The 26,347-nt window shown below is 42.1% G+C and overlaps 1 protein-coding gene across 3 annotated transcripts; it reads right to left on the bottom strand.

Moving 5' to 3' along the window:
- Window positions 1-6,206: 6,206 nt before the first annotated feature.
- BRCA1 (BRCA1 DNA repair associated) lies at window positions 6,207-26,209 on the bottom strand. Of its 3 annotated transcripts, none has more exons than XM_064399749.1 (22): window positions 25,977-26,209; window positions 25,496-25,595; window positions 25,011-25,064; window positions 23,901-23,981; window positions 23,336-23,424; window positions 22,825-22,970; window positions 22,024-22,126; window positions 21,080-21,125; window positions 20,476-20,618; window positions 16,700-20,017; window positions 15,960-16,045; window positions 14,043-14,221; window positions 13,707-13,873; window positions 12,954-13,258; window positions 12,252-12,339; window positions 11,616-11,693; window positions 11,101-11,141; window positions 10,358-10,441; window positions 9,892-9,946; window positions 8,687-8,760; window positions 8,261-8,321; window positions 6,207-7,268 (listed from the first exon to the last, which is right to left on the bottom strand). In XM_064399749.1, the coding sequence occupies exons 2-22, from the start codon at window positions 25,573-25,575 to the stop codon at window positions 7,165-7,167; spliced, it is 5,382 nt and encodes a 1,793-aa protein (XP_064255819.1). In that variant the 5' UTR covers window positions 25,576-25,595; window positions 25,977-26,209; the 3' UTR covers window positions 6,207-7,164. The 3 variants fall into 3 exon arrangements, with proteins under 3 accessions (XP_064255819.1, XP_064255818.1, XP_064255820.1); XM_064399748.1 differs by lacking the exon at window positions 25,977-26,209 and adding an exon at window positions 25,746-25,885; XM_064399750.1 differs by lacking the exon at window positions 25,977-26,209 and adding an exon at window positions 25,746-25,885 and having other exon boundaries at window positions 22,024-22,123.
- Window positions 26,210-26,347: the final 138 nt, after the last annotated feature.

The following is a 26,347-nucleotide window of genomic DNA, read 5'->3' as shown; positions in this document are numbered from 1 at the left end:
GTTGATAATTTGAGGGGTGGTGGATCTCTGGAGAAAAGGGAGGGGGAGGAGGAAGGTATCTGGAAGGTTTTCATTTTTAGTTTAGTATGTGTTCCTTTCTAGATTTGTAATAAATAAAGTGTTATGTTTTTTTTCCCTCCATCCCCGAATGAGAGCCTGCTTTGTTCTGTTCCCGGGTCACATCTCACAGCCACCATTTTGAAAATATACCCTTCATGGGGGCCCTGGCATTGTGCCAGAGTCAAACCATGACACCTTCTGAGAACATGGAGTCAGATGCATCATTCCTGCCTTTGTTGGGGCATTCCTTGCAAATACAACACCCCTGGGATTTTAGCAGCATCCACCAGCAGGACACAGCCACGTGCTGGTGGCTTCTCTGCCTCTGGCTTGCCCTTCAGCTGGTGAAGGTTTTCTGGCACAGTGAGAAGAGAACCCATGTAAAAATATCACCAGAAATCATTGCCCCAAGGAATGAAGAATTCACCTATAATTTACCAATATTTTGTTGCACAAGCTTTGTCTCCAGTTGGACAGAAGTATCCCAGATCCATGATTCCACACTCCATGGATGATTTGCTCATGGCAGCTCCAACACAGACAGAGATGGAGCAAACCCCTGCTAGTGTTGTCAATAAAATCCAAAATGCTGGACTTGAGATTTCTAGAACCAAAACCTAAAAAGTTCCAACCTAGAAGTATCTAGAATGGAAGATGACTGAAAAAACAATTTCACCCCATGTGACTTTCCAGCCCACACAGGCTGCCCACAGCCTGGGTTTGCTGTGGGTTCTGTGACTCCCCATGGCAGGCACTCCATGGTCTGTACTTCACTGCATGTCTCCATTCTGGGGTAACTTCATTTCCACTGATATCTGTCCTGACAGCTTTGGGATAATCCACTGCACCAGTTTATCCATGTACCTACAGGCTAAGGGTCAGCAACATCAGTGTCCCTTCCCATGGCCTTGTTCTTCATGGCAAGCTAGGAATGTTGGTGGAAGCTAGGACCAACAGTGATTTTAAAATGCTGATGAAGAGTTACATTTTATTGTTCTGTTTGTAAGCCTCTGGGCAGCTGTGCCTATTTTCTCTTTGAATTTCTGCCTTGGTGTCCAGTGTTCCTGGACAGAAACCACACCTACAAATCATCCTTTCAGCAGGCTGGTGCAGCTCAGCCATCTGGGATTTGGGAGCCTGCTGTGCAGGTGTGTGTGCAGCTTGGAAAGCCCTGCGGACACAGGGGAGAGCCCTGCATGGAAATGCTGGGGGAATGAGGCAGCATTTGTATTTCTGGACTTTCTGGTTCCCAGGGAAGGGAATTTGGAGGTTGCTGGGGCACAGTCTCAGGTTTCTTTGGCTGATCCAGGCTGCTGGGTGGTGACCTGACAGAACAGGCTACAAACAGGTGAGGGCAGTGAGTGCATCCTGCCAGAGGGAAGCACAGCACACCTGGGACAGCTGGTTCTCCAGAGAGGCAGAAGAATTACCTGTGCACCTGCACAATGTTTTGTGAGCAGCAGCATGGTTCAGCAGCCCCAGGGGAGCCAGCTCTCACACTGCAGAGCAGAAGGAAAGAACTTTTCCTCTCTACAGCTTGGTCCAACTGAGCACAGACCTTTTTTTAGGTACTGACCTGGGGAAGAGAAAAAAATCCAGTAAGACCAAAGGTTGCAATAACCAAACTTGTAGGTCATTAAAAAAAAATTCTATCAAGAGTTTCTCCTTCAACCTTTTAACTTCTGACAATTTCAGTATGGGATTGCTTCTCTGCAGCTGGGTTAATAAGGATGTCCCCTAACACCCAAAGCCCATGCCAAGACAGATGACTGCCCTGAATTCTGCTCAGGCCTTCCAGCTCTCCAAAGGCTGAGTGCTGCAGGATGCAGCAGGGATGGCAGAGAGCAAGGAGGAGCAGAGAGCCTGGCTGCTGACCTCAAGGTGTGATTGTGTCACATCCTGCTGTAGGGAAAAAGACTTTGTGTTCTGCTGAAAATCTGAACCTTACAGTAAATCACCTCCAAAAAGCTTTTTTTGGGTTTATTTTTTGTTGTTAATTAGATGTTACAGCAGCCCTTGACACATGACTAAGCCACAGGCTGTGGAACATGCCCTTCCTCAGGTGCCTGTGAAGATAAGTACCTGTTGCTTTCAAATCTTACCAGCATTCTCAACATGAAAGGCTCAGATGGGTTTGGAATCACAGCAGAACAAGGAGCTGCCCTGCAGAAGTGCTCTTTGCATTAAATAAACAAGCAAACCAGAATTGATGCTTTTCCAGTCTAAGTTGAGGCCTAGAAGGGGCTGGGTGGCAGCTTCACCCCTTGGCCCCAGCTCACACCTGTGAGCCACAACAGGTCAAGGGCATTTCCCACCAGGAGGGATCATTAGAGATTGTGCACAAATATTTTATTCCTAAAACTGACACCAGGCCCAAGATTAAAACAATCCCACAGAAACAGCAGAACTCATAAAGCAGGGACAGCAATAGTCAGGAGGAATGACCAATCCCACCTGTAAGGTGTTTTAGTGCCCACCATGTACTGGCATTGCCCCCACAACGTGGGCAGTGCCAGCACAGCTCCCCTGCCAGCACCCTGATCCCTCAGTCAGCTCACACCAGTGCCAGGCCAGAAATGGCTCAGGCACTCTCAAAATCAGGGAATTCTCATCAATCTGTGCTCCACTGTGGGAGAAAGACCCCAAGCACACAGTGCTGCAGAACCCAGCCTCTCCTTCTGCAAGTTCTGTGCCACAGTAAGCACACACCCCAAACTCTGCCATTCATCCCAAAAGCAGGGAATTCCCACTCTCTCCTCTGAGGGAAGGAGGGAGGAGAGTTGGAGTTTTGATAAATTAAAGATGCATTTTTGTACTAATTTCACTTTCCAAACCATAATGACCTGTGAAGTGTCACTGCAGGGAGTGGAGCACAGAGAGCTCCTCCACCAAATCCCTGAGCAGGGAGGAGAGGCTGCTGTGGGAATCCCAGCTGCTGTTTCCTTCCTTTGCCTCCTACGTGATAAATGCATTTGCCACTTTAATATTCCTTTAGAGCAAGCCTCACTGCAGCTCATTTCCAATGCATAATGATGAGTGGATGTGTTTAAAATCTCTCCACTACAGCAGAGACGCCGAGCCCCTCTCAGAGAATTCACAGAATCACTGGGTTGGAAAAGACCTTCAAGATCATGAATCCAACCCAGCCCCGACCCCTCAATAAACCCTGGCACCCAGTGCCAATCCAGCCTTGGTTAAACACCTCAGGGCTGTGCCCACCTCCCTGGCAGCACATTCCAGTGCCCAGTCCCTCTTGCTGTGGAGGATTCTTTCCTGATGCCCAGCCTGAACTGCCCCTGGCACAGCTGGAGGCTGTGTCCTCTTGTCCTGGTGTCACTGGTGAGAGGAAATGAGCTTGTGGGAATGGTGTGAGCACAAAGAACAGAACAGAATCCCCAGGCTGGAAGAGACCTCCAAGATCATCGAGCCCAACCCAGCCCCAACTCCTCAATAAACCCTGGCACCCAGTGCCAACCCAGGCTTGGTTAAACACCTCCAGGGATGGTGACTCCACCACCTTCCTGGGCAGAACATTCCAGAACTTTATCACCTTTCTGTAAAATAAACTTTTTCCTGCTATCCAGCCTTGACACAGCTTGAGACTCTCCACCTCCTGTGAGCAGAAGCTGCTCTCCATAACCTGTCAGGGATGTAAAGGATTTCCTGGCAAACCACCACAACCATCTTTACTTTGTGTGCTGAGCCTACAAATCAGGATGCAGAGAGGGGAAAAGTGTGCTGGCACCACCTGCATGCTCAGGCTGCATTAAAAACTGACATAATTTGGCAGAGGTATTACAGATTCTCAATTATCTCCACCCCCCAGTGCTTTACCCTTTTTCAGGCTGGGGAAAGCCAGCACGTGGATTCTGGCAGCACATCTGTCTGCAGCACACTGTGCAGGTGTTTCCAGCAGCAGAATGTGGCTGCAAGTTTGAGAGTTCTGAGGAAGGAACAAGGAGGGCAGAAGAGAAGCAGCAACGTGGTTCAGTGTCAGGCAGAGCAAGGAGAAAGGCAGGGAGGCACTGCTCAAACATTTCAGACACAGATGTGCTCCCCCCTGGTCCAGGAGACAGCCTGCTGTTTGTCCTTCTAAAGGTTACAAACTCCCCTTGAGAAGCACTGGAATCCTGAGACAAAATTCAATATTGCCAAAGGCAATTGGCTATTAACTATCAAATTATTTTTACTTTGCTCTTTATTACCCACTTAGTCCACAAGCTTCTCCCCATTGCTTCAGTCTGCAGCCTCCACAATAGCTACGAAGCAAAACCAATTACAAATTTATCCCAAAAACACAACTGGAACCCAAGTGAGCTCTGCCAATGCTCAGCAGCAAAATGTAAAGGACAGCCTGGACTGGGAAGAGGCTGCTGACCTCCACAGCATCACAGCTCATGAGAATGCAAGACAAAGTTATGTCTAATTAACAGACATTAGAAAAAAGTTGTGCCCAGCTTCTGCCTCTTCTGCCTCCCTGTCCCCACAGCTTGTTAAATTTCTGGTAGGGTAGGACAGCCCCACAGCAAGGCTTCAACTCATTTGTGCTGCTGAAGAGGCAGAGCAAAGCCCCAGAACATCTCAAAAGCTTTGGGCTGTTCCAGAACTCGGGTGCAGCATCAGTCAAGATCCAGGATAAATATTTCTGAAGAACCTGGTGCTACAGGTGACTGTGACTCTGCACAGCTGAAGGCTGGGTGAAGTGAAGGACAGCAGAAAAGGGCAAGGCTCAGCCAGGCAGGTAAAAACCTTCTGGTGAGGACCAGGAGCCAGGGATTGTCACCAACACCTCAGGGGAAGGAGACACAGCTGCAGCCATGCCAGGCACTGGGTCCTACACAAGTAAAAATAATTACACAAAAGTAAAAAGAACTTAATTATTCTTACTATTTAGTTAATATTATCTTAATATTATTTAAATATTCTTAATCTGTCATTTCTTAATTAGATAGACATTAACACCCACCTCTCACCCGTGGAAGTGTTTGTAGACATTAGCACACCTCCTTCCTATCACTGTTGCCCCTAAGTAGCCAATTCCTCTCCTTTGCTTTAGAAACTTGAGCAATTAACAGCTTCAAGAGAAGGCAAGGGAAATTCAAATTCACTGACCTCGCCTGGGTTCCCTCCCTCCCTGCAGGGAACAGGACCCAGCCCGTGCTGCCGAGGGCAGTGGGCAGCCCAGCCACTCCTGAAAACTGCATCCCCCTCAGGCTTCCCACCCTGCAAAGCATCACCAGCCTGCTCTGGAACATGAGCAGAGAAGAAACGGAACTGGAGCCTGACCTGCAGAATGACCCAGAGTGCTCTGAAACTCCAGGGGCTGGGGCTTTATTTGCAAAGCTGGAAAGTGACTGCAGAAGTGCAGATGGGTTCCAAACCCTCATCAGCTCCCTGACCCTGCCTGCTCCTCTGGGAGCATTCCTTGCCCTCAGCTGCTTGGAAATCATTTCACCTCATTCAAGTCTTACACCAGGTGGAGATCCCTAGCAAAGTTCACAGATAAGACTTTACAGAAACAGAGTTTCCCCAGATCTAGTCACCTCCAAGGAGGAGCAGCAGCACCCTGGGTGCCATTCCTGGAGACGATGATCCAGCTGGAGCTGGTACCTGACCTGATAAAAACAATCTCTGCACCAATATCTGGGGGACAATTTCACAACGGCCAAAGCAAAGCAGTTCTGCCTGGCCTTCTGCTGCATCCAACAGGCAGTGTTTAGTTGTTGCCTCCAGCTGTCCTTTGAAATGTAGATTATCAAGTGGCCACTGCCAGCATGGGCTGCAGAGATAAGAGCAGCAGCAGGCTGAAGGTGAGGCTGTGCTGCAGCCTGGCAGCTCTGCAGTATTGTCACACAGGAGGGAACAGTGAGCAAATGCTTCCATCCAGCTCCCACCCTGCCAGCAGCAATGCTTGATCAGCCTGCCTGCACTGGCAGCTGCAAGAGTTGATAACACTTTCACTTCTCAGGTTGATAACAACTGCAGTTCTGATTGCATCTCTGAAATTCTCATTTACATTTTTTACTTTCTCCAGTAAGCCTTCACTTCCTTCCCCATTTCAGGAGGTTGGACTAAGGGATTATTTCACATATGCCTCAATGCAGACTGAGAGACTGGTTCACATAAAAGCTAAACAAGTAGGTAAATATTTGCCAAAATAATTTTATTTCTTTTGTGCATTCAAATATTTATAAACATACTTTCTGTAACTTTCCAAGACAGCAGCATCTTATCACAAAACAATTTTATGAACTAAGCTACCTTTTTCTGCTTTTTAAACAAGCAGCTCTGCTCTCAAAGTACAAAATTAGACATGAAATTGAATTGCTTGGCAACAGAAACAAGCAAGATATTTTCTTTCATAAAAAGCCAATTTCTTTGCAGCCTCATTTTACAAGCAGGGACTATTAGAAGCAGATATTTTTGGGCTTATCATGGGTCACCAGGATACTAAAATGCATCTATTCATTATCCTTTCATAGTGCCACATACTCTTGTCAGAAATCAGCCTGACAGCACTGGTACTAAATTTTAAACCTTTTAAGCCTGGTTTTAAAGCACTGCCTTGTGTTTGGATTCAATCATTGCATTTCTGAGGACCATACCTGTGTTTCTGGTTAGGGTGAGCTGGCACTGTGATGCACAACAGGAAAGCTGTTTGTAGAGTTTTCAACACAACCATAATCAATCAATGGCCAAGGCTAATGCATTAATAATCACAAAATAGCATTCAGGGCTTGTATTTAAGCAAAATGAAAATCAGGAGGTTACTCCAGAGTGCAGGTATGTTTTCATTCAAACCCCAAGCCCAATATTCCTCTTTTAAATAACTGTCCCCAAGTATTTAAACAGAAACTGGCTGCAGTGGCAAGCAATATATCACCATTTCTCTGAGGAGGCCATATACTACATCCTCTAACTTTTAAAATTTAACATTTATAATCTCATAGTCCTTTAAGCTAATGTAAAGCTTTAAAGAACAGTGGGCAATTCCACCTTCTGGATGGCGATGTTTCAGTAATTTTATGATGACCAAGAGCTGCAGCCATGCCAGGCACTGGGTCCTACACAAGTAAAAATAATTACAGAAAAGTAAAAACCCCCTCAGGACACGAGGTAAGCACTGAGCTCCTGGCACTGGTAGCAAGCCACGCTGTCCAGGACCCACTCCCGAGTTACCACGGCAACGTTGCTCTGCCGCTGGATTGCTGCAAGACAAAGACACAAAGAAACAAACGATGCAGCTGTTAGCAAGAGTTCCAAACAAGCTTAAGGTGAGGCCGCTGATGTCTTTCAGAATGAGCTGTTTGCTTTATCTGTGATAAAAAGCAGAGCTGTGGCAGTGCCTTCAGCAAGGCAGGTAATGCTGGGCTCCAAGAGCAGAGCTGGCCAAGCAGGAAGCAGTGAACACAACATAAACACTAAAACCAAAAAATGCACTTGTTATCTTTTCATTTAGGACCTCAGTGACAGAGCTTTGGTTCTCCTGTCTGCCCAGACACACTGAGTGTGTGACAAGCAATGAGTCTCATTAAGAGAAGCAACAGAAAATTCTGAAGTGTTTTCAGGCTGTTCTTCCTCATCCCAGGATCTTTTTTTCTCCTTTCTCCAGTGCCATGGAAACAGCTGGTTTTTTTACATCATCATCCTGCTCCACGGTTTTGTTGGACTTCGGTGTAGCCTAACTCCCATTCCTTCCAGAACCCCACTTGCACTTTTAAAGCCTCATGGTTTCTCCTGAGCATTTTGCTTATAAGAAAAAAAAAAAGCAAAACTACATCTGTTAAAGCTTTTTAACACGACCTTTTCAGACAAAGGCAATCTTGCTCCATCTGAGGCTGTCTCCTAGATCTTACTGGTCCTCCAAGGACACCCCTCCCCACCTTTTAAAAACCATTCAATTAGAAAAGTTTCTGTAAAGCTCAAGATAACACAGAGGACAACTGAGGCAATAGATTTCATCTGCCAGAGCAGCTCTTCAAACTGTTGCTGGTTCTTGAAACAATTTACTTTGTCCTTCTAGATTTTTCTTACAAGACATACTTCCATCTCCAGGTGCAGTAGAGTTCTGATTTCTCTACAACCCTCTGATATTTGATTTATCTACAACCTTTTGATATCTACAACCCTATTAAAAGGACAGGTGGGATAAAGACACTCGATGTGTACCAGAAAGCAGCTCAGAAAAATGTTGCTTTACCTCTATAATCCATGTTTTCCTTCCAAGCATCTGGCTGCACAACCACAACAGCAGTGGAATTCTAGGATTTTAAGATAAAAAAATAAGAATTGTTATCTGTTCTTATATAATTCTCATATCTATTTACAGAGAGCAATAACTGGGTTAACACTTCAGAGAGGAATTTAAGTAGAGGTAGAAAGACATTAGTTCCCAAGATTCTTCTGTGATTTCTCTCCAGAAATTCTGTGACTACACTCAGTCACTAAAAGGCTTTTGGAGCTGGAGAGGGCAGGCTCAGTGCTAATTTCAGGACAAATTAGTGATCTGGGCAGCACCAATCATGTCTGCACTACAAGGCAGGCTGTCTTGCAGAGCCAAGGGGCACTGCCAGGCTGTGCAGACAGCTCTGGAACTGTGGGAGGGTAACAACTCCTCAGCACTTACTGCTGTGGGTGTGAACAGGTCAGGCTGCTTCACCACCGAGGCACCACAGAGCTCCACCATCCACTCCAGATGCTCTGAAGAGATCAGATGAAATCAGTCAGTGTTTTACATCACATTGAAGCTGCCACTGTTCCCCAAGTGTTTGTTCCAGCTCACAAACCACCATCACTTGAAAGAGATGTCAGCCTCAGCAGGAAAAAAGAATCCTTTCACTTCCAAACCTGCCAGGGAACATCAGCTCCCCCCTCCCAGACAGATCTGCACAACACAAAACCCTGAAAAAGCCACAATTCATTTCCTCTTATCATAAGGATGCAAGAGGTGAAATGGAAATTAAAAATGAGAAGTTTGAACTGTGATTACCTCTCATTAACAGAAGTAGCCAAAGTACTTAATTTGCACCAATTTGTTGAATTGGTAGTGAAGGAGATTAAGTCTCTCAAGTATAAGAGCCAAAATTGAGGATCACTGCAGCAGGTGAAAGCACTGCACCCTTTGTAGCAATTACTGTAAATGTCAAGAAATGTGAGTGTATTTCACCCAGTCAAAAATAAAGTTATATTGGATAAATCAGAAAGCATCTGCTGAATAAGCCACAAAAATGGGAAGTCAGGTACAAATATTTGAAGTAGAAAAACTATAATTAATTTTTCAAAAACTTGTAACATAGTTTATTAAATTTTAAAAGTAAAAAATAAAGCTATCCTGAACAGCTTTTTCTTTATGTATTAAATTCTAGCTTTGTTGAAGTGTTTCACTTTTAACACTTGTTCCTATAGACAGGAGGCTACAATAAGGACGTGTCAACTGCTAGGAAAAGGATATTTAGGAACTGTTTACTAAGAAGAAAAAATGCTCAAGTATGAGTGATCAAAACCATCAATAATAATTACCAGACAGCATGACATTAATGCTTTTCCTTCAGTGCTAGAGAATCAGAGATAAACTAGATAAAAGGCCTAGTTTGAAATGCAGCAAAATTGCCAGGGGGTTGTCTGAGGACATCCAAATAGAAGAGAACAGCATTTCCACTCCATTTGGAATAGAAATGGATAAAATTATTTATCTACACCTTACCCCATGTACGTAAAGAGGTAAAAAATTATCCAAGGAGAGGTGAAATGTAAAATTCCGGTGAATGCACAGTGCCTCTCCAAATATTTTTTTATTTTAACAATTCATCCAATTCCACTAAAACACCACACCTGTAGTCATGTCAGTGAAGGGTCCACAGCAACAGATCTCAAAGTCTTTAAAGATCTGCAAAGCAAGGAACATGTTACAGTTCATGGGGGGATTTTAAAGAGTAATGCTTTATATGCTGTTTTCACTGCACTTCCAGGGCTTGCTATCAAATTATGATTATTTCACAAAGCATATCCAAAGCTTTTGTAACCCACAAACCAAAAGAATTTAAGAATAAAACTAAAAGAATATTAAAGACCACTAACCCTCTGTTATAAAAAGACAGCATTCACTCCAAGCTTAGGGAGCCCCTACAGAATATCTGCTCTGCTGCTGACTGAGCTCACCCTTCATGCACCAAAATGATTAATTTGTACAACTCTGTGTGTACAGAATAGCAGAGAAACTGGGAGAAGTTCCAGAAACTCAGCCAGCACAGCCTGAAAACACAGCAGGACAGAATCTGAATCCCTGATGTGCTTGTACCTTGTCAGTCAGGGCCTTTCTGGCCCTCTTGGGACCTTGATGGTTTCTCCCATTGATTACATCTCCTCTGACTTCAAAGTTCTCCTGGAACACAACAAAAACAAGGAATCAGAAGTTAAGAGACTGAGAACACTTTCCTGTCAGAGTTCTGCTTCAAGTTGTCAGATTTCAGAACTGAAAATCTATGAGTGTGTTCAGAATATGAATTAAAAGGCTTTGCAACAGAAATGCTGGAGTATGAAACCCCTGCAGCATCAGGCAATTTTTAAAGAAACAAATTATACTCAAGCTGTATAGTAAGCTAGCAAACTAAATAAAAGAAGCAGAAAACTCCAAGACTATAACTGTCTTATCAGTAATATAATTATTACTATTTTTGTCTTATCAGACTATACTTGTCTATCAGTATTTGATAGAAATTATCTGTATATAACATTATTTCCTTAAGCAAAGAATAGATCTTTTGCTCTATGCAATAATCTATTAATATCAGTAGGAACACTTATAAAAATATGTTTATAACCTGTCAAAAAATAATAGGGACTCATTATGTCTTCAACACCAATGAATGCACTAAATGTGGATTTTGGTCCTAGCATTTGGTAAAACCAGAACCCCAGGTTTTAGAGCTAAAATTCCATATTAAATATTTAGACAATATCTGTCTATACAATACAAATAAACTCCTAAGTCCATCATGAAACAGCATTACTTAACCATCTGACATTTGATAAAAGACCTACCTCATCCAGTATTCTTCCTGCTTTAAAAGACTGAATTATCCCTAAAGAAAAAGATCAGAACAAGAAAAGTAATTTTATCCAGCAAAATGGTTCTTCCACTACCAGTATTCTGACTTCATTGCTACATTAAATTGAAGGTATTTGTACTAAAGGAATACAGTATAACACAAAATACTTAAAATATTTTTTTTTAACATTTAGAAAGAATACAAATTTTACACTAACTGATGCCATGCATTGCAAATATTGAAATTAAGAGGGACAAAAGGCTTTTGCCACAGTGGGGAGCACTGCAGTGTGGCCATCTGAAAGCAGAAACAGTAAGTAATTCACAGGAGTAAGAAGCTAAATATTGCTGCTTGTGTTCCTTAATTTTAATTTCTTTTAAATTATTTAGAAGAAACACTGCAGAACATCAGAGGGCAAGGCATGAAGAGATCCTTTTTCTTTACTGTAACACGTGCACTCATGCAGAAGGGCACAGCCCACTGATCTCCAGGAGCAGTGACACATACACTGGTAACTGACCACCCACTTTCCTCCTGCAATGCCCAGGAAATACTTCAGGGTCCGTTCACACACCAGCTCCTCATCTGCAGGGCAAACAACAGCAAACTCTCTTAGTTTTGTCAAAAGCAAGCATTCTTTGCTAAGTGCAGCAGCAAAATATCACAACTATACAAAGGTTCCAAAAATCCACGGTCATGATGTTACTAAACTGAAGGAAATGAGCAGAAATTAATCACATGTACCAATTGTGAGCCCTTTTAAAATTATTCAATAAAGATAAGAGGCAAGAAAAAGCATTACTTCTTTGGGAACTATCTTTGTTTCCTTTTGGTTGGTTCTGAACCACTTCACACTAGTGTGCTGTCAACACCTGAACATTATGAGCAAACAGCTGAACAAACAAATACCAAGTAACAAACTTTGAATTCCACGAGGGAAAACATGCCCTTACATTGATCCTCTGAAATAGAATGAGAAAACTCACAAGCTTAAACAAAAAACTTGCAATAGAGTAAACAATCAATACCTCTTCCTCAAACTTATTAAATTTATTGCTGAGCTGTCTGCTTGCTGTTTAAACTGAAGGTAAAATTCTATCTGGTCTGTCAATAGAGGATTGGGTCCCCTAGCTCCCAACAAACCTGTTTTCATTATGACATGGGTTGTTCCTTCAGTAATGTGATTAGATAAAGTGCTCTGAGTTTTTTTCACAAACTTCTGGACCACCAACTGAAAAGTAGTTAAGAAAATAAAAGTTAGCAACAGTTTTAACATCCCCCAACAGCCCCAGTTTGTAGGAGCACAATGTAATAGGATAGTTACTTTAAAGTACCAGTTTTATGTGCTGGCACACAGAATGTACATTTCCCTAAGTCAGTTTTGGCACCATTCAACAAACTAAAGTAATGCAGAGCTCTTGGTGTGTGTTTTATAACCCAAAAGCCAAACTGAGTGCAGAAACAGCTTTATTAGCAACTCAGAATTACTACTTACAGAATGCTCCCTATGGATCAGAATTTGGGTGAAGCAGCATCTTCTGAGAACACTGACTGGATCAAACAGCCCCTCCCAGCCCCAAGGCTTTCTACAAGGCTTTGCAATCATCTGTTCTCCCCCCAGACTTCAGGGATTGTTTTAAAAGTTCAAATTTCACTAAGCTTATCAGTGCCATTACAGGCAGCATCCTCACAGCTTTAGGAGTGATAAAGTTTGACTTTGCTGCATTACTCACCTGCAATTCCTGCAAGATCAGTTTTATTACACTTGGAGATCTCTCTGCTAAGGACTGTAGTGGTAATCAGGAATTATTAACTAGTGATCTCCAAATTCTGAAATCTACTTACATGCTCACTGTGATTCAGACCTGAGACCACAACTGACATTTCTTTCCTCTTGGTCACCACTGGATTTGCAGTATTTTCTTTCCCAGCTGCATTGTGCAGAACAGGTACAGGAAAACATTCACTTCTCTTCAATTTGTGTCCTGGGCCACAGCTTTTATCAGTGTTCTGAGCCATCACAGGCCCTGCTGGGGCTTCTGCAGTTTGAGGGGTAAAAAGCCTCACAGAGGAGGAAGAGTTATCTGGGGTTACATTTCCAAAAAGATCTGATGATGCACTGGTCCCAGATTTCTGCTCCTCTGTATTTCCTGAAGGAAACAAGAAATTACTCTTTGAGAAAACTGCATTTTTCTTGTGGTCATGGTAGAAGGTTGTTGCTCTTTCTTTCTGGTTTAAATTCTGCAGTTACTTCCTCTCCTTTTGTGCTTATTCATCTTTGCCTCTATCATTACTTTTTCCTGATTTATAGGCAAGACACTAGAATACCTGTGGAACTTTTAGTAACATATTTGCCAAATTGTCTGAATTTAGAAGTGAGACAGAAAAACTCCAATTAGTGTCAAAAAGCTGCCACACCCCATTTGATGGGCAGCCACACAGCTGGGCTACCAAAGCAGCAACACCTTTTTAAAATGACCAGCAACACATAAATTAAAATACAGGAAAAAGCTGTATCTTGCTGATATGTAAAAAAATGAAAAGAAGAGGAGAAAACCACCAGAATTCAAAATGCACTGGGTTTCTTTTCAGTGTTACCTGCTTCAGGCTGACACTGCCTGTGCTCTTGCACTGCCTCCTGCACAGGTTTTGTCTTTTCAGAGGGAGTTTTGTTCTGTAGAACACTGTCACTCTCAGGGCCTTTCTCCAGATCTGATTTCTTCCTTAAAGAGGATTTAGAAGCTGAAAGCAACAATTCTGGAGACCTTGAGAGAGGGAAATTGATTTTAATACCCTTTTCACTCTTTTAAGCATCAGAAAAATGTAGCAACAGTGAAACTATTGTAATTTCCCAGAAGCTCAGGGATATTTTTTTAAAATAAAACTTTAGAAATGAACATAAAAAACCCCAAAGCTCCAAACAAAACCACTGACCTGTTTATTTCTTTACTCATTTGATCCATTTCAGATGCTCCTTCAGTACTGGAATGTGGCAGCTCCCTGTGTGCAGGTAAAACTTCACAGTTCTGGCTCCCATTCTGCTCTAGCACTGCTTCAAGTGCAGCCATTTCTTGCTGCAGTTTTTTCAGGCTATTTTGCATAGCATTCTTTTGCTGCAAAGGAACACAAGAATGCCAACATAAGCAAACTCAGGATTAATTTCTTTAACAAACACTTGAAAATTAGAAATAGCAAAATAGTTTTGATTAAAGTTTTTGCCACGTGTTCAAAAGGTGCTTTTACAGTAACAAATAGTGCACACATCCCACATCAGAAGCAAAAACACCCAAGCAATCACACACTCTCTTTGCCAGTCATGTCATTTCAGTTTAGGTGCCTCAGAGTTTAATCAATCAGAAAACAACACAAATCCTGCATGAATTTATTTGAAAGTAATTTTGTCCAAACTCCATTAGCAGCTCAATCCATGATGCTCATTATTAAATTTTAAATTGAGTCTTTCATTTTCCAGAGTTACTGAAAGCCCCAAAGATCATTTAAAGGACTAAAATATTTCATAATATTCTTCCTTATGCTCCCCCTCAAAAATTATATTACATGATCAAAGCCACACCACAGGCAGGTCCTCAGAGAACAGCTCAAAGGGTTCCAAAAGTCCTTTTTAAAAACCCAAAGTCTTTACATGATGAAGCAATTTGCAGAGAACTGAATATTCCATTTGTAGCTCCAGCACTGGCACCGTGTGGAGCCTCTTTGTTACTGAACCCATAAAAACTCCCAAGCACACAGAGAAGCATCACCACACCACAAACCCAAATCCCACACCCCCAGAGTGGGATTTCATTAACCCATCCAGCCTGGGCACATCCCAGTATCTCCATCCATGAAGCTACAGCAGGAACAGTGTCCTGCCAGCTGATTCCATTTCACTGGTGCTGCAAACAGGAGAAGCAGCCACAAAGCACAAAAATTAAATTCACTTTTTTTCTGGACATACATAAAGCCCACAGGGCTGAAAATGCTGAAGAGAGAGTTGCCATGAGACTTATCTTAAAGTCACATAGAACGAAGGAAAACCCCAAAGCAAAACAAAGACCCCAAGCCCCTAACCCTCAACTGAACCCCCAGCCCAAATCACCCAATACACCCAGAAGGCACAAAAATTAAATTCATTCTTTTTGGACATACATAAAGCCCATAGGGCTGAAAATGCTGAAGAGAGGGTTGCCATAAGACTTATCTTAAAGTCACACAGGACAAAGAAAAACACAAAGCAAAACCAAAAAACCCAAGCCTCTAACCCTCAACTGAACCTCCAGCCCAAATCACATAAAGTCAGGGCCCGAATCACATATAGTCAGGATTCAGGATTTTAACAGCAGACAAAAAATACATTTCCAGACACACCTTTCATTAGACACTGCCTGTTGGGACTTGTATCTATAACACTCTAATATGGAATTATTTGATTTAATCTTTACACAGAGAAGACAAGTCTCTGTACTTCCAAATATCATATTGTAATAAATCTAATCCTTATCACCAAATCCTTATATATTCCTATTATTAAAGTTTTTAAATATAGGAAGCTGACATTTCCAGCACTGGCCAAGTGTGGAGATGCATTAATTAGCATCTCCCATAATTAAGCTCTGTAACCAATAGCACATAACAAGCTGTGGCCATTGCAGTTTAAAGTCACCAGGGAAGAAAAACTGGACAAATAATGGCATAGAAGCAGCTCTACAGTTCCTCATTAATTATGCTTTTGGAAGTAATTTAGTGATAAAAAATTATGATGAAAGGAATTTTCCACTGTGTTGACTTCACAGCTTGCTTATCTCCTGGAATGCAAGCTGCTTGCAGCACTCGGGGCATGAACTCACTCACCTGGGTAGTGAGGATTTCACCCTGAGAGAATGCTCCACAGGAATCTTCCACAATGCTTATTTCACTGTCAGATCCAGATGCTTCACCTTGAAGAAGATGGAAAAAAAACCCCCTGGGTTAAAGAAAATCCACCAAACAACAATAAAACAACCAACATTATCCGTAATTTCTTAGCATGTGGAAGCTTTACAGAACTAAAAACTATAACACTAAAATGACATGTTTTGAAAGTGTTGAAGTTAGGACAGATCTTTAAGTGAACATTTCAAAGAATACCATGTCATACACATGACAAAATAAACAGAATTCAGTGTTTCAAGTGATGAAAGAGTCCTAAACATTTACAAAGGCCATAAAAAAAGGCAAAATATTCACTACAAAATTCTACAGCCAATTTCAACAAACATTTCACCTGGGGGAAAAGCTTGGACAGGTTGGGAAATTTTGCTGAAAATGCAAGTATACCTTTGCAGTAAGAGAACCATCATTTCCCTAAACATGAATTCCCATCAGTCAGTCTCTAATGCCCAGGCTGTTCATTTGTGCTCTGAACAAAGAACACTGGAAGAACAGAATTTTCAGGAAATAAACCACTGAAGGTTTTTTGTTTAAGACTGATACATTCTCCTAGAAGAGCAAGCACCCCTTAAATACAAAACAAAATTTCCATGCACACGCCAAAAACCTTGGTGTAAGGACATTATAAACACAGCTGCAGAGAGAAAAATCTTGGTCTGTACCTAGATTTGCTCCCATGTCTGGGTCTTCTTGCCTTTCATCTTTGGTCTCCTTGAGCCCTTCACCAGAATCCTGAGAAGTTTCTTTACTGTCATTTCCACTGCTCATTTGTTTGGACACCTGAGCTTGTGGTAAATGTTTGCTCAGTTCTTGTGCTCCATTAAGTGATTCCTCAGACATGTTGGACTGGGAAGAAAACAAGTTGACAGAGCATTCTGACTCCTGGCTTGGTGAAGCACAGCCATGACTTAGGGCAGCTTCAGACACTTTCTGCACGACCTCGCCATCGTGACTCACGCTGTGAGGCAGCACACTGGGGCTCCCTGGGCACTCTGCCACTGGGGACTCCACCACAGGAGCCATTTGTCTGTCAGAATGCAAAGGTGTGCTTGCTGATTTGCTGAAGATGAATGTCCTAAAGCATGGCAAGTCCTCATCCTCACAGGACTCCTCGTCTGAAGATGGCAGTTTCTGCACTCGCCTTCGAGACCTTCGAGGACCCCGAGGTCTTGGCTTGGAACTTGCATTTCTATTGTGCAGATCTTTTCCCAGGGCACTGGCACTCTTTACAAACACTGCAGATTGCTCTTTCCTGTCAGTGTCACACAGGCTGCTGTTCTCCTCAATGTCAGTATCAGAGCACAGTAAGGCATTCGGGGTTTCAGACAAACCCGTAAGGCCACAATTCTCTCCAAGAGGCTCTTCCAGAGCCTCTGCAGCTGTGCTTACAGTTTGGGCTGCTTCTTCTTCATCCCCCTTTACATGTTTTCTTTCTCTTTTGCTGCTTTTTGTGCTAGTGACTTCAGAGCTGAATTCAGCAGGGCTTTGCTGACAAGTTGCAGAACAAATCGTTGATGTGGATTGAAAATGTAGAATTGGTCCTGTGCAATCAAGTTCAGTCTTTCCTGCCTGATTGCTTTCTGAACTGAAGCTGTTTTCCTGGCCTGTATTTAAATCATTTTGTCTGGAATCATGCTTCTCTGTGTAACTCTGGTCACTCTGGCTTCCATCACTTTCAACGGGATTCTGTCTCAACTCACTTTCTATCCCTATCTCAGCTGACACTGGCTTTTCATTGTCCTGCTCTTCCTGCAGCAATCCATTGCTGTGCTCATTCTGAGCAGTTCCTGCCCTTGCTGGTGTCAGAGTCCCTTCCTCTGCAGCCTGTGAAATGCCATCCCTGTGCTCTCCTGTGCTGACAGCAAAGCAAGGCCCAGGATCAACACGTGCAGACTCACAGGACTTCAGCTTCTCTTTCTCAGAAACCCTGCTCAAGTTTTGAGCAGCTGCTCTCTCCTCTTGCAAGCTTTCTGGTTGTAACTGTTTGCTAGCCTTATTTTCTACCTGAGCAGCACATGACAGATTTAAAGTCTCAGAAGGAGGATCTGCCACTGCACGAGACTGGAAAAGGCTGAAGGAGGAGCGCTTGGAGTGCCTGAATATATTCCTCAGATACTGTGTGTCCAAGTCACTGTCTTCAGCTTCCTTAGTCAATTCCAAAACATTTTTAGCCACTGGCAACTTCTCAGCTTTGAAGTCCCCTGGAACATTTTGTGAATCATGCCCACATTCTGGGGGAGAAGCAGTAGGTGATTCAGTCCCCTCCTCAGTCTGGTGAGAAGCAGTTTCCCCAGCAGACACTGAAGGAAGTTGTAGGAGGAGGGGGCTACCAAGTATTTTACTGTCTTGAGAACTTGTATCAGGAACAGTGGAACCACAGTTTGAAGGCAGACGTGAAGGACTGAACAGACTTTTTCTAGTTTCTGCAGTGTCAGAGAAATTTTTTAGACTAACCTGCACTTCATTGGCTTGCACATCACCTCCCTCCAAATTAGTGACTGGCCTGTAACTCAGCTCCTCTTGAGGCTCACACAGCTCCTTGCATTCAGCAGAGTGAGTTGCCACGTTCCTTTGGTCTCCAGAGACAGACCTTCCATGATCACTGTTATTTCTGGCTCCCTTTCCTCCTTTCCTTGTTTCTTTTGTCATTTCTTCAGAGAGCAGCTGAAGCCTTCTGCTGCGTCTGACTGGGTTTTGCTCCGAATCATCTTTCCTGGGCTCTCCACTGCTGGGATAGCTGTCAATCTGTGGCTCAGCTGCATCAGGGAAAACAGAGCCTCTGTCCACTACTAACTGCAGAGCACACATAGTTCTAGAATGCCTGCATCTTTTTGCTGCAGAGCTTCTCTTTTTGCTGCTTTTCTGATCACAGTTATACATCTCTGGTTCCCCCTCACAGTGCTTGGTGGTGACCTTCTCAGTAGCTTTCTTCCACGTGGACTCTCCTCCTTCCTCAGGTTCTCTTAATGTATTATTTGCTCTATTCTGAGAGAGGTGACTCTCGTTCACAGCAACACTTTCATCACATCTTTTCTTTTCAGCATTTCCAAGGCCCCCATTGACACTCTGAGGGTCCCCATCTGCCTTTTCTGTATCTGTTTTCTTGATGAAATCCTCAGGTTGCAGGACACAGGCAGTCTTCCTCTTTCGTTTGAGTCTGTCTTTGCCAAAATCAGTCAGGCACTTAGCAGCAGCCACATCTTCCTTTTGCCTAGCAGGCAAAATATCTCTCAAGGTAGAAGGGGGATTTGATTTCCTCTCTCTCCTGTATGTTTTGCCAAATATTTTATCTTTGATGTCCTCTGCTTTTTGGTTTGACCATCTCTTTTTCCCTTCCACTGCTGCAATTTCCATGGAATCTGCCATAGGGTCAGTCTTTGCTGAAATACAGGACTCTTTATCTGATAAACACAGATCTCCTTCACCTGAGACATCAGCTGATGCAGCAGATTCATCCACTGAGGAACCAGAAGACAAAATCTCATTGCTTTTTGAAAACCATTCGTTGACTTTCTGAATGCTCTGCTTCAGTTTCTTCTTGGAGACTTTATTCAGGGTGGCAGAGTGGAGTGTCTCTGGCTGAGGCAGCTCCTCCAGAGGAAGTTCTTTGTCATGGGAAGATTCATTCTCAGGTTCATATCCCTCTACAGCTTCCACACTTTGTACATCAGTATCCATTTCCCTGCTTTTATCCAGCCTGCTCTCTGAGCTATTTTCTAAATCAAACTCTTGGTTTTCAGTGTTGTGCTGGGTTTGCTGTTCCTCCACTTCTTCTGGGCTCTTAGAGAATGATGTGTCCCCATCCAGTGTGGGACTGGCAGCACCTGCTCTGTCACACTGCTCTGGGGGCAGCTCTGCAGCAAGGACACTCAAAGGAGAACTCTGGCCTTCAGTCACATTCACTTGGTCAGGTTTGGCACATTCAGTGATGCTCTGAGTGCTTCTCTTGCTCAAACACTCCTTTGAGAAATCCCCTTCACCTGTTAGATTTACAGGTATAATAAATTATTAACCTCTATTTTACACACACAAGCACAAGCTTAATGGCTACTTTGTTTTAAAAGAACTGCTCTTAATTCCCCCCTAACCAGAATATTACACCACACAAATCTCCCTCTAGAGAAAGGCAGAAAGACCATATTCTAATTTTTTACATGAATTTTTAGCCAGTGCTTTTTCATCTGTAATATAACTCATGTAGAACAGACTAAGTTTTGTACTTTGTTCAAGTTACTTTTCTTCCTTTCTGCTCCTGTGCATACAACATCCACATTTTGTATCTAGGCTACAGGAACAGTCTTGTATTAGCTGTAGGCATTAACAGAAATACATTATACAAAATTTCAAGCAATTTTGTATACAAAATCATGTGAAATAAAATGTTAACTTGTGGTCTCTTTCAGGCTTAATCACCTTTGTCACCAAAATAACAACACACCTGTGCTATCTGGTAGTGTTATTTCTTTGGCACACAGCTTGTCAGGCTGTGCATTGCAAGAATTTTCATTCCCTTTCTCAGCACTCTCAAGTTCTTCCAGCCTTGCTTGAGAAGAAATCTGAACTGCTCCTTTGTCTTCAAACCTGTTGGGAAAGGAAATCTACTTTCATTACAGATAAAACCATAATAGATAGTATAGAAGATGATAGTTATTTTCCCCTTTTTGCTCTCTGAAATAGTTTCTGGAGAAGTTAAGTTGCACTACTGACACCACAATCAGATCTCTTCAGAGTTGCAGGCCACTTCTTTAAAAGATTCTCTCTTGCAATTCTGAATTTAGTATTTACTTTCTAAAGCACAGTTCTTACTGTTTTATGGAAGATCTATGTCCACAACAAAACATTTAGAAAAAAGTTTTAAAGCATGTAATATGGCAAACTGTTGGAATTCAGCTCCCCATTCTACCCTGATGCCCTCAAAGCTGAAAATTATTTGTCTGCTTAAAAATTGTATCAGTCCTACGCTAAGAAACTAGAACACAGGAAATGAGAATATTGAACTACTGTCTGTAGAAAATATGAATTCCTTAATCACTTTTACTTACCCAGGTTTGCTTGCCTGTTTAAAAAACTCTTCAGATGATTCAGAGCCTGAAAACAAATAATCTGTTACTCTGGTTGGAATGATTCAGAGCAAGGTGACTTGCAGATTCAGTGGTTATTTGAATATCTCACATACATGCCTACTCCTTTCCAGAGCTAGATGCTTTCAACTTTTAGCAGATGAAACCAAGTTCAATTATGAAATATTTTATCTGATTATAATGATTTCTGTGTATAACTATCGACATGGCTCCAGCACCAAACTGTGTTTAAATACAGTGACTGATAACTAAGAGTTAATTACCTAAAAGTTGCTTTCTAATCTCTAAATTTATACACAAAACAGTTACTAGTATTTAGAATTTTGAGCTGGAAGTCAGAGAAATACATTCAAATGCCTCTCACAGATCCTTTGATCCTGGCAGATGCAATAAGGAAAAAAGTGAGGAAACAAACTCTACCCATTGAAAGCAGCAATTCCTTCCTTGAAGGAACAGCATAACAAATAAGCTATGCATGGCATCTGTCCTGTTTCTCATAACAATCAACACCAGATCAAATAAAATTCTGAAAAGCTAGAATAGATAGCAAAAAATTTTAATATCTCAAATAGATTTCATCCTCATCTCAAGCACTGGTGACAAGGCTCAGCATTTTTCAGAAAACAGTGGTTACCTTTAGCTGTAACAGCTGTAATTTTTTGCACCTTCTCTGGGTGGTGTACACCAAAGCTTAAGGGTTCACTACAGCAGCATTATTTGCCATGATATAATTATGTAAAAAACACTTTTGATTTACGAACTTGGAATTGCCATAATTTGTCCCTTTGTTGTAATTTTGTTAAGTAGAAATTAGTGTTTATAAAGACTTTGAACATAATCACCTTTCACTACTTTGCAAGCATTGTACATAGGATCAATTAGTGTGGATTTACAAGAGATCTTACCAAACTCTATGTAAGTACCCTTTTGAGAGCCAGATTTCTGGGGCTTGTTTCTTGGGTGACACATTTTGGCATCTGCAAGCTGAATATTCACACTAGCTTCCTGCTGACAAGAAAACAGAAAAGAATAGTTATTTACAACAGTGGGGTATTAAAAAAAAATTCATAGCTATTTAAACTTTAACAGGGGGCTGATAAAAAATACTTAGTTCATGTGCACTGGTAGCTTCTATGCACAACAGAAGCAATTTAGCATATTCATAACAGTAATGAAATGTGTCAATAGAAACAATGAATCATGCATTTAACAGATCAAATCATTAACAGCTTGAGCTTACATTCTGTATTGTCTAACATTCCATTCAGCTTTAAGCAGATGAAAACAGCAACACCATGCCATGGACAGTCACACACACAGCAAATACCCCAAGCTGGGTGATGCCTTGTGAATCCTAAGATACAGTTATGATCTTACCCCTAAAAAGGTAAAAACCCTACAAAGTTAGACAGCCTCATGGAACAAGCAGGTGGAACAAGTTTTCAGTGCTGGTGTCAGTAACAGACTGTATTATGGCAATATTATGTGTAAGTTCAGGTCATTTTATGCACACATCTTTCTCAAGTAGGTTAGGAAGAAAAACAAACAAAAACATACAGATGTCCTTGTCCAGATCACTCAGGTCAAACAACAGTCTGAGACCAACCCAAAATCTCCTACCTCATTCTTTTATGTATGTGTGCTTATACACATTCCAAATACTTTTAAAAACAATCTACAAAAATAAAATGGGAAAAACCAGTTACCAAGGTGAAGTTTTCTTGTCCATTTCCTTTAGCACTTCTCCTCCTGTTTCTGAAGCCTTTACTTTGGATGACAGAACTTTCTTTACACAGGGACTCAGCAGCAGTGGCTTCCATGGATGTTTTAGCAAAGTGATGACTCTTTAAAACTAAACCATGTTATTAGGTTAAAAAAAATCTACACTGAGTATGCCTCAAGTATTATATATTAATGAAATAGACTTGTGCAGACTCTGTGCACTTAGTGCATATACAGCTAAAATATGTTTATCCAAGAAAGAAATCTTGTTGATTATTAGTCTGATTATTCTTTCTGAGCATTCTTCAAGTAATAATTAAGATCTTGATCCTGCCAACTAATTTTCTCAACCAATTTTGGTTATATAGATAATCTAGCAAGAGCAGGATCTAATTCTAGTTATTTTAGAATGGGATACCTTATAAATAATCAAAGGTCAAAACCTTGTTTAAACAAAAAAAAACCAACCTGGGGATATATATTCACAACACTTACACTTCACTCCAGTGTCAAGCTCAAAAGCATGGATGGTTTCCAACAGTCCTTCAATTAGTTGCTTAAATCTGGAATTTTCTTTCAGACTTCTGAAATAACATCAGCACTTCAGTTATTTTAAGACAAATCAACAGGCTAACTATAAATATTTCTAGAATTTTGGCTGAACCAAAAAAGGGGTAAAACTCTGAAGTGGAAGATGGGACAAGAAGAAATTGTTGCCAAGGAATAACAAATTCCCCCAAAGAACCATTACTATGGGAACTGAAATTACCACAAAGTGAGCATATCATTTTTTCATACAGGTTTAGTAGAGAGAAATCAGCTGCCAGGATGAAACACCAATCTAGCACAGCCACTTGTTGAGAGAGGAGTGATCACCTGGACAAAGCTCACATTGAGGTAAGATATTACATTTACTCCTTTAGAAATAGGCAGCTCACTAAAAAACATCTTTTCTTCTGTACTTCACTCTTCTGCTAATATATTTTAAACCCATTGTTAATCTTTCCTCAGAGCTCAAACACCTCATCCTCCAGCCCCCTCACCAAGATGATTTCCTCACCTCTTGGTAACTTCAGTCTTACACAGAGGACACTCTACCACACCTTTTTTCTTTTTGTTGATAAGTTTGAACATGCAGAATCTAGAAAGAAAGAACACTTGTGATGGCAACAAGAGAAGGATATTATTTACCCTAAAACTGACTATGCACATTCACCACTTAGTGACTCAAGGATGCATTCCTGTTCTGGTGTTACAGTGAGTTAACTGATCCCCTTTGACACCTTTTAAAGTTGCAGCTGTCTCTCTTGTACAGAATTGACATTTTCCCCTCAAGTAGGTGCACATGAACTTATCAAAACACAGTATAAATACATGATTAGCACTGAAGAAATATATATGGCAATAAGCCCCAGCATAAATAGAACTAAAAATCATAAACCCAAAACCATTATATATGGAAATGAAAAATTTCTTTCTAGAAAGAAAGAAAGAACACTTGTGATGGCAACAAGAGAAGGATATTATTTTCCTTAAAACTGACTATGCACATTCACCACTTAGTGGATCAAGGATGTATTCTTGTTCTGGTGTTACAGTGAGTTAACTGATCCCCTTTTTTGATGTATTTTAAAGCTGGAGGTCTCTCTTCTACAGAACTGACATTTTCCCCTCAAGTAACTGCACATGAACTTATCAAATCACAGTATAAATACATGATTATCACTGAAGAAATATATATGGCAATAAAAAACCAGTATAAATGGAATTAAAATCATAAACACAAAACCATTATATATGGAAATTTAAAAATTCTTTTTAGAAACAAAGAACACTTGTGATGGCAACAAGAGAAGGATATTATTTTCCTTAAAGCTGACTATGCACATTGACCATTTAATAGATCAAGGATGCATTCCTGTTCTGGTGTTACAGTGAGTTAATTGATCCCCTTTGACACCTTTTAAAGTTGCAGTTCTCTCTTGTACAGAATTGACATTTTCCCCTCAAGCAGCTGCACATGAACTTGTCAAAACACAGTATAAATACATGATTAGCACTGAAGAAACATAATTAAAACTGCTATATATGGAATTAAAAATTATAAACCACAAAACCATTATATGTGGAAATTAAAAACTGCATTGCACTTGCAAGATTTCAAACCTACCTGCAGAATATGTGATCACATTTTGTTGAAACAGGCTCTTGCACCACATCCAGGCTACAAAGAGGGAAACAAAAACAAGAGCACAGAAGTTATAGACTTCAACCAGAACCTTTGCTATTTCAGCACCTGTTTGCATTAAAGAAATTGAAAATATTAAATGAACATTAAATGTAACATTAAAGAACTACAGAGCTCATTCACCTTTCAGAAACAAGGGACAAAAGCCCACACAGCTTTACAAACACTCCTCTAATCCATCAGATTTATTTTTCCCCTCACTGAATAGAGGACTGACACATTCAGGTTTTATAGAAAAGCAAAACATAGAGTATAAGTTTTTCCTTGCACTTTCTCACTTGAGCCTTAGAAAATATGAATATTTAGTTCTAAGCTCAAATCTCTTTGCTTTCTGGTAAGCCATAGAAGTGATAATAAAAACCACACCTCCAAAATATTAACTATACTAATATTATTCTCTGACATACCATATTGGGCACTCCAAGTTCTTCTGCATGGCTGAAAGCACATTTTGTACTTGTCCAATAGTAATCACTGACAATTCCATCCTTCACGTCCAAAAATACTCTACAGGACAAAAAACCATTATCAGCTTTGTTTCTGCAAAAATGTTTTTGCTTCCCAGGACTATGCTCCCTCCCCCACGGCTCTGCTCTGACTGCAGAATGGTATCAAGTTGTTTTTACTTAACATTTTACAGTACAGAGGTGTTCTTACTCTGAACGTTTGCGGTCTTGTACCAAAGGAGGGCCCAGGGTTTGTTCAGGTGAAATTCACCACGAACACAAAACAGCGAGGGCTTTGCTGGCTGGGGGAGCAGCAGAGCCGAGGGCAGACAGGGCGGACCCACACGAGCCCGAGACCCCGCGGCAAACCCTGGAAACAAAGAGAAACCTCCCGGGGCCGGCCCGGCAGCGAGGCCTGCCCGCAGGCGGAGGAGAAGCGTACCGGCACGGGCAGAGGGAGCGGGGCCAGCGCCGGGGCCAGCAGCGCAGGGCAGCACCGGAGCGGTCCGAGCCGGTGCGGCCAGGGCCGGGCTGGTGCGGTCAGCTCAGGCCGGTGCCGGGAGCGTCAGACCGGTGCCGGTGCGGTCAGTGTCAGTACCAGGGGGGTGCCGGTGCGGTCAGCGCCAGGCCGGTGCCGGTGCCAGACCGAGGTCGGTGCCGGTGCGGTCAGTGCCAAGCCCAGACTGATGCCGGTGCGGTCAGTGTCAGACCCAGGCCGGAGCCGGTGCGGTCAGTGCCAGACCCAGGCCGCTGCCGGTGCGGTCAGTGTCAGACCCAGGCCGCTGCCGGTGCGGTCAGTGTCAGTACCGTGCC

This window comes from Passer domesticus, chromosome 27, assembly GCF_036417665.1.
Source record: "Passer domesticus isolate bPasDom1 chromosome 27, bPasDom1.hap1, whole genome shotgun sequence".
In the NCBI taxonomy this organism is placed as follows: Eukaryota; Metazoa; Chordata; class Aves; order Passeriformes; family Passeridae; genus Passer; species Passer domesticus.
Note: the sequence above shows the minus strand (reverse complement) of the source record. Positions and strands in the feature narration are given on the sequence as shown.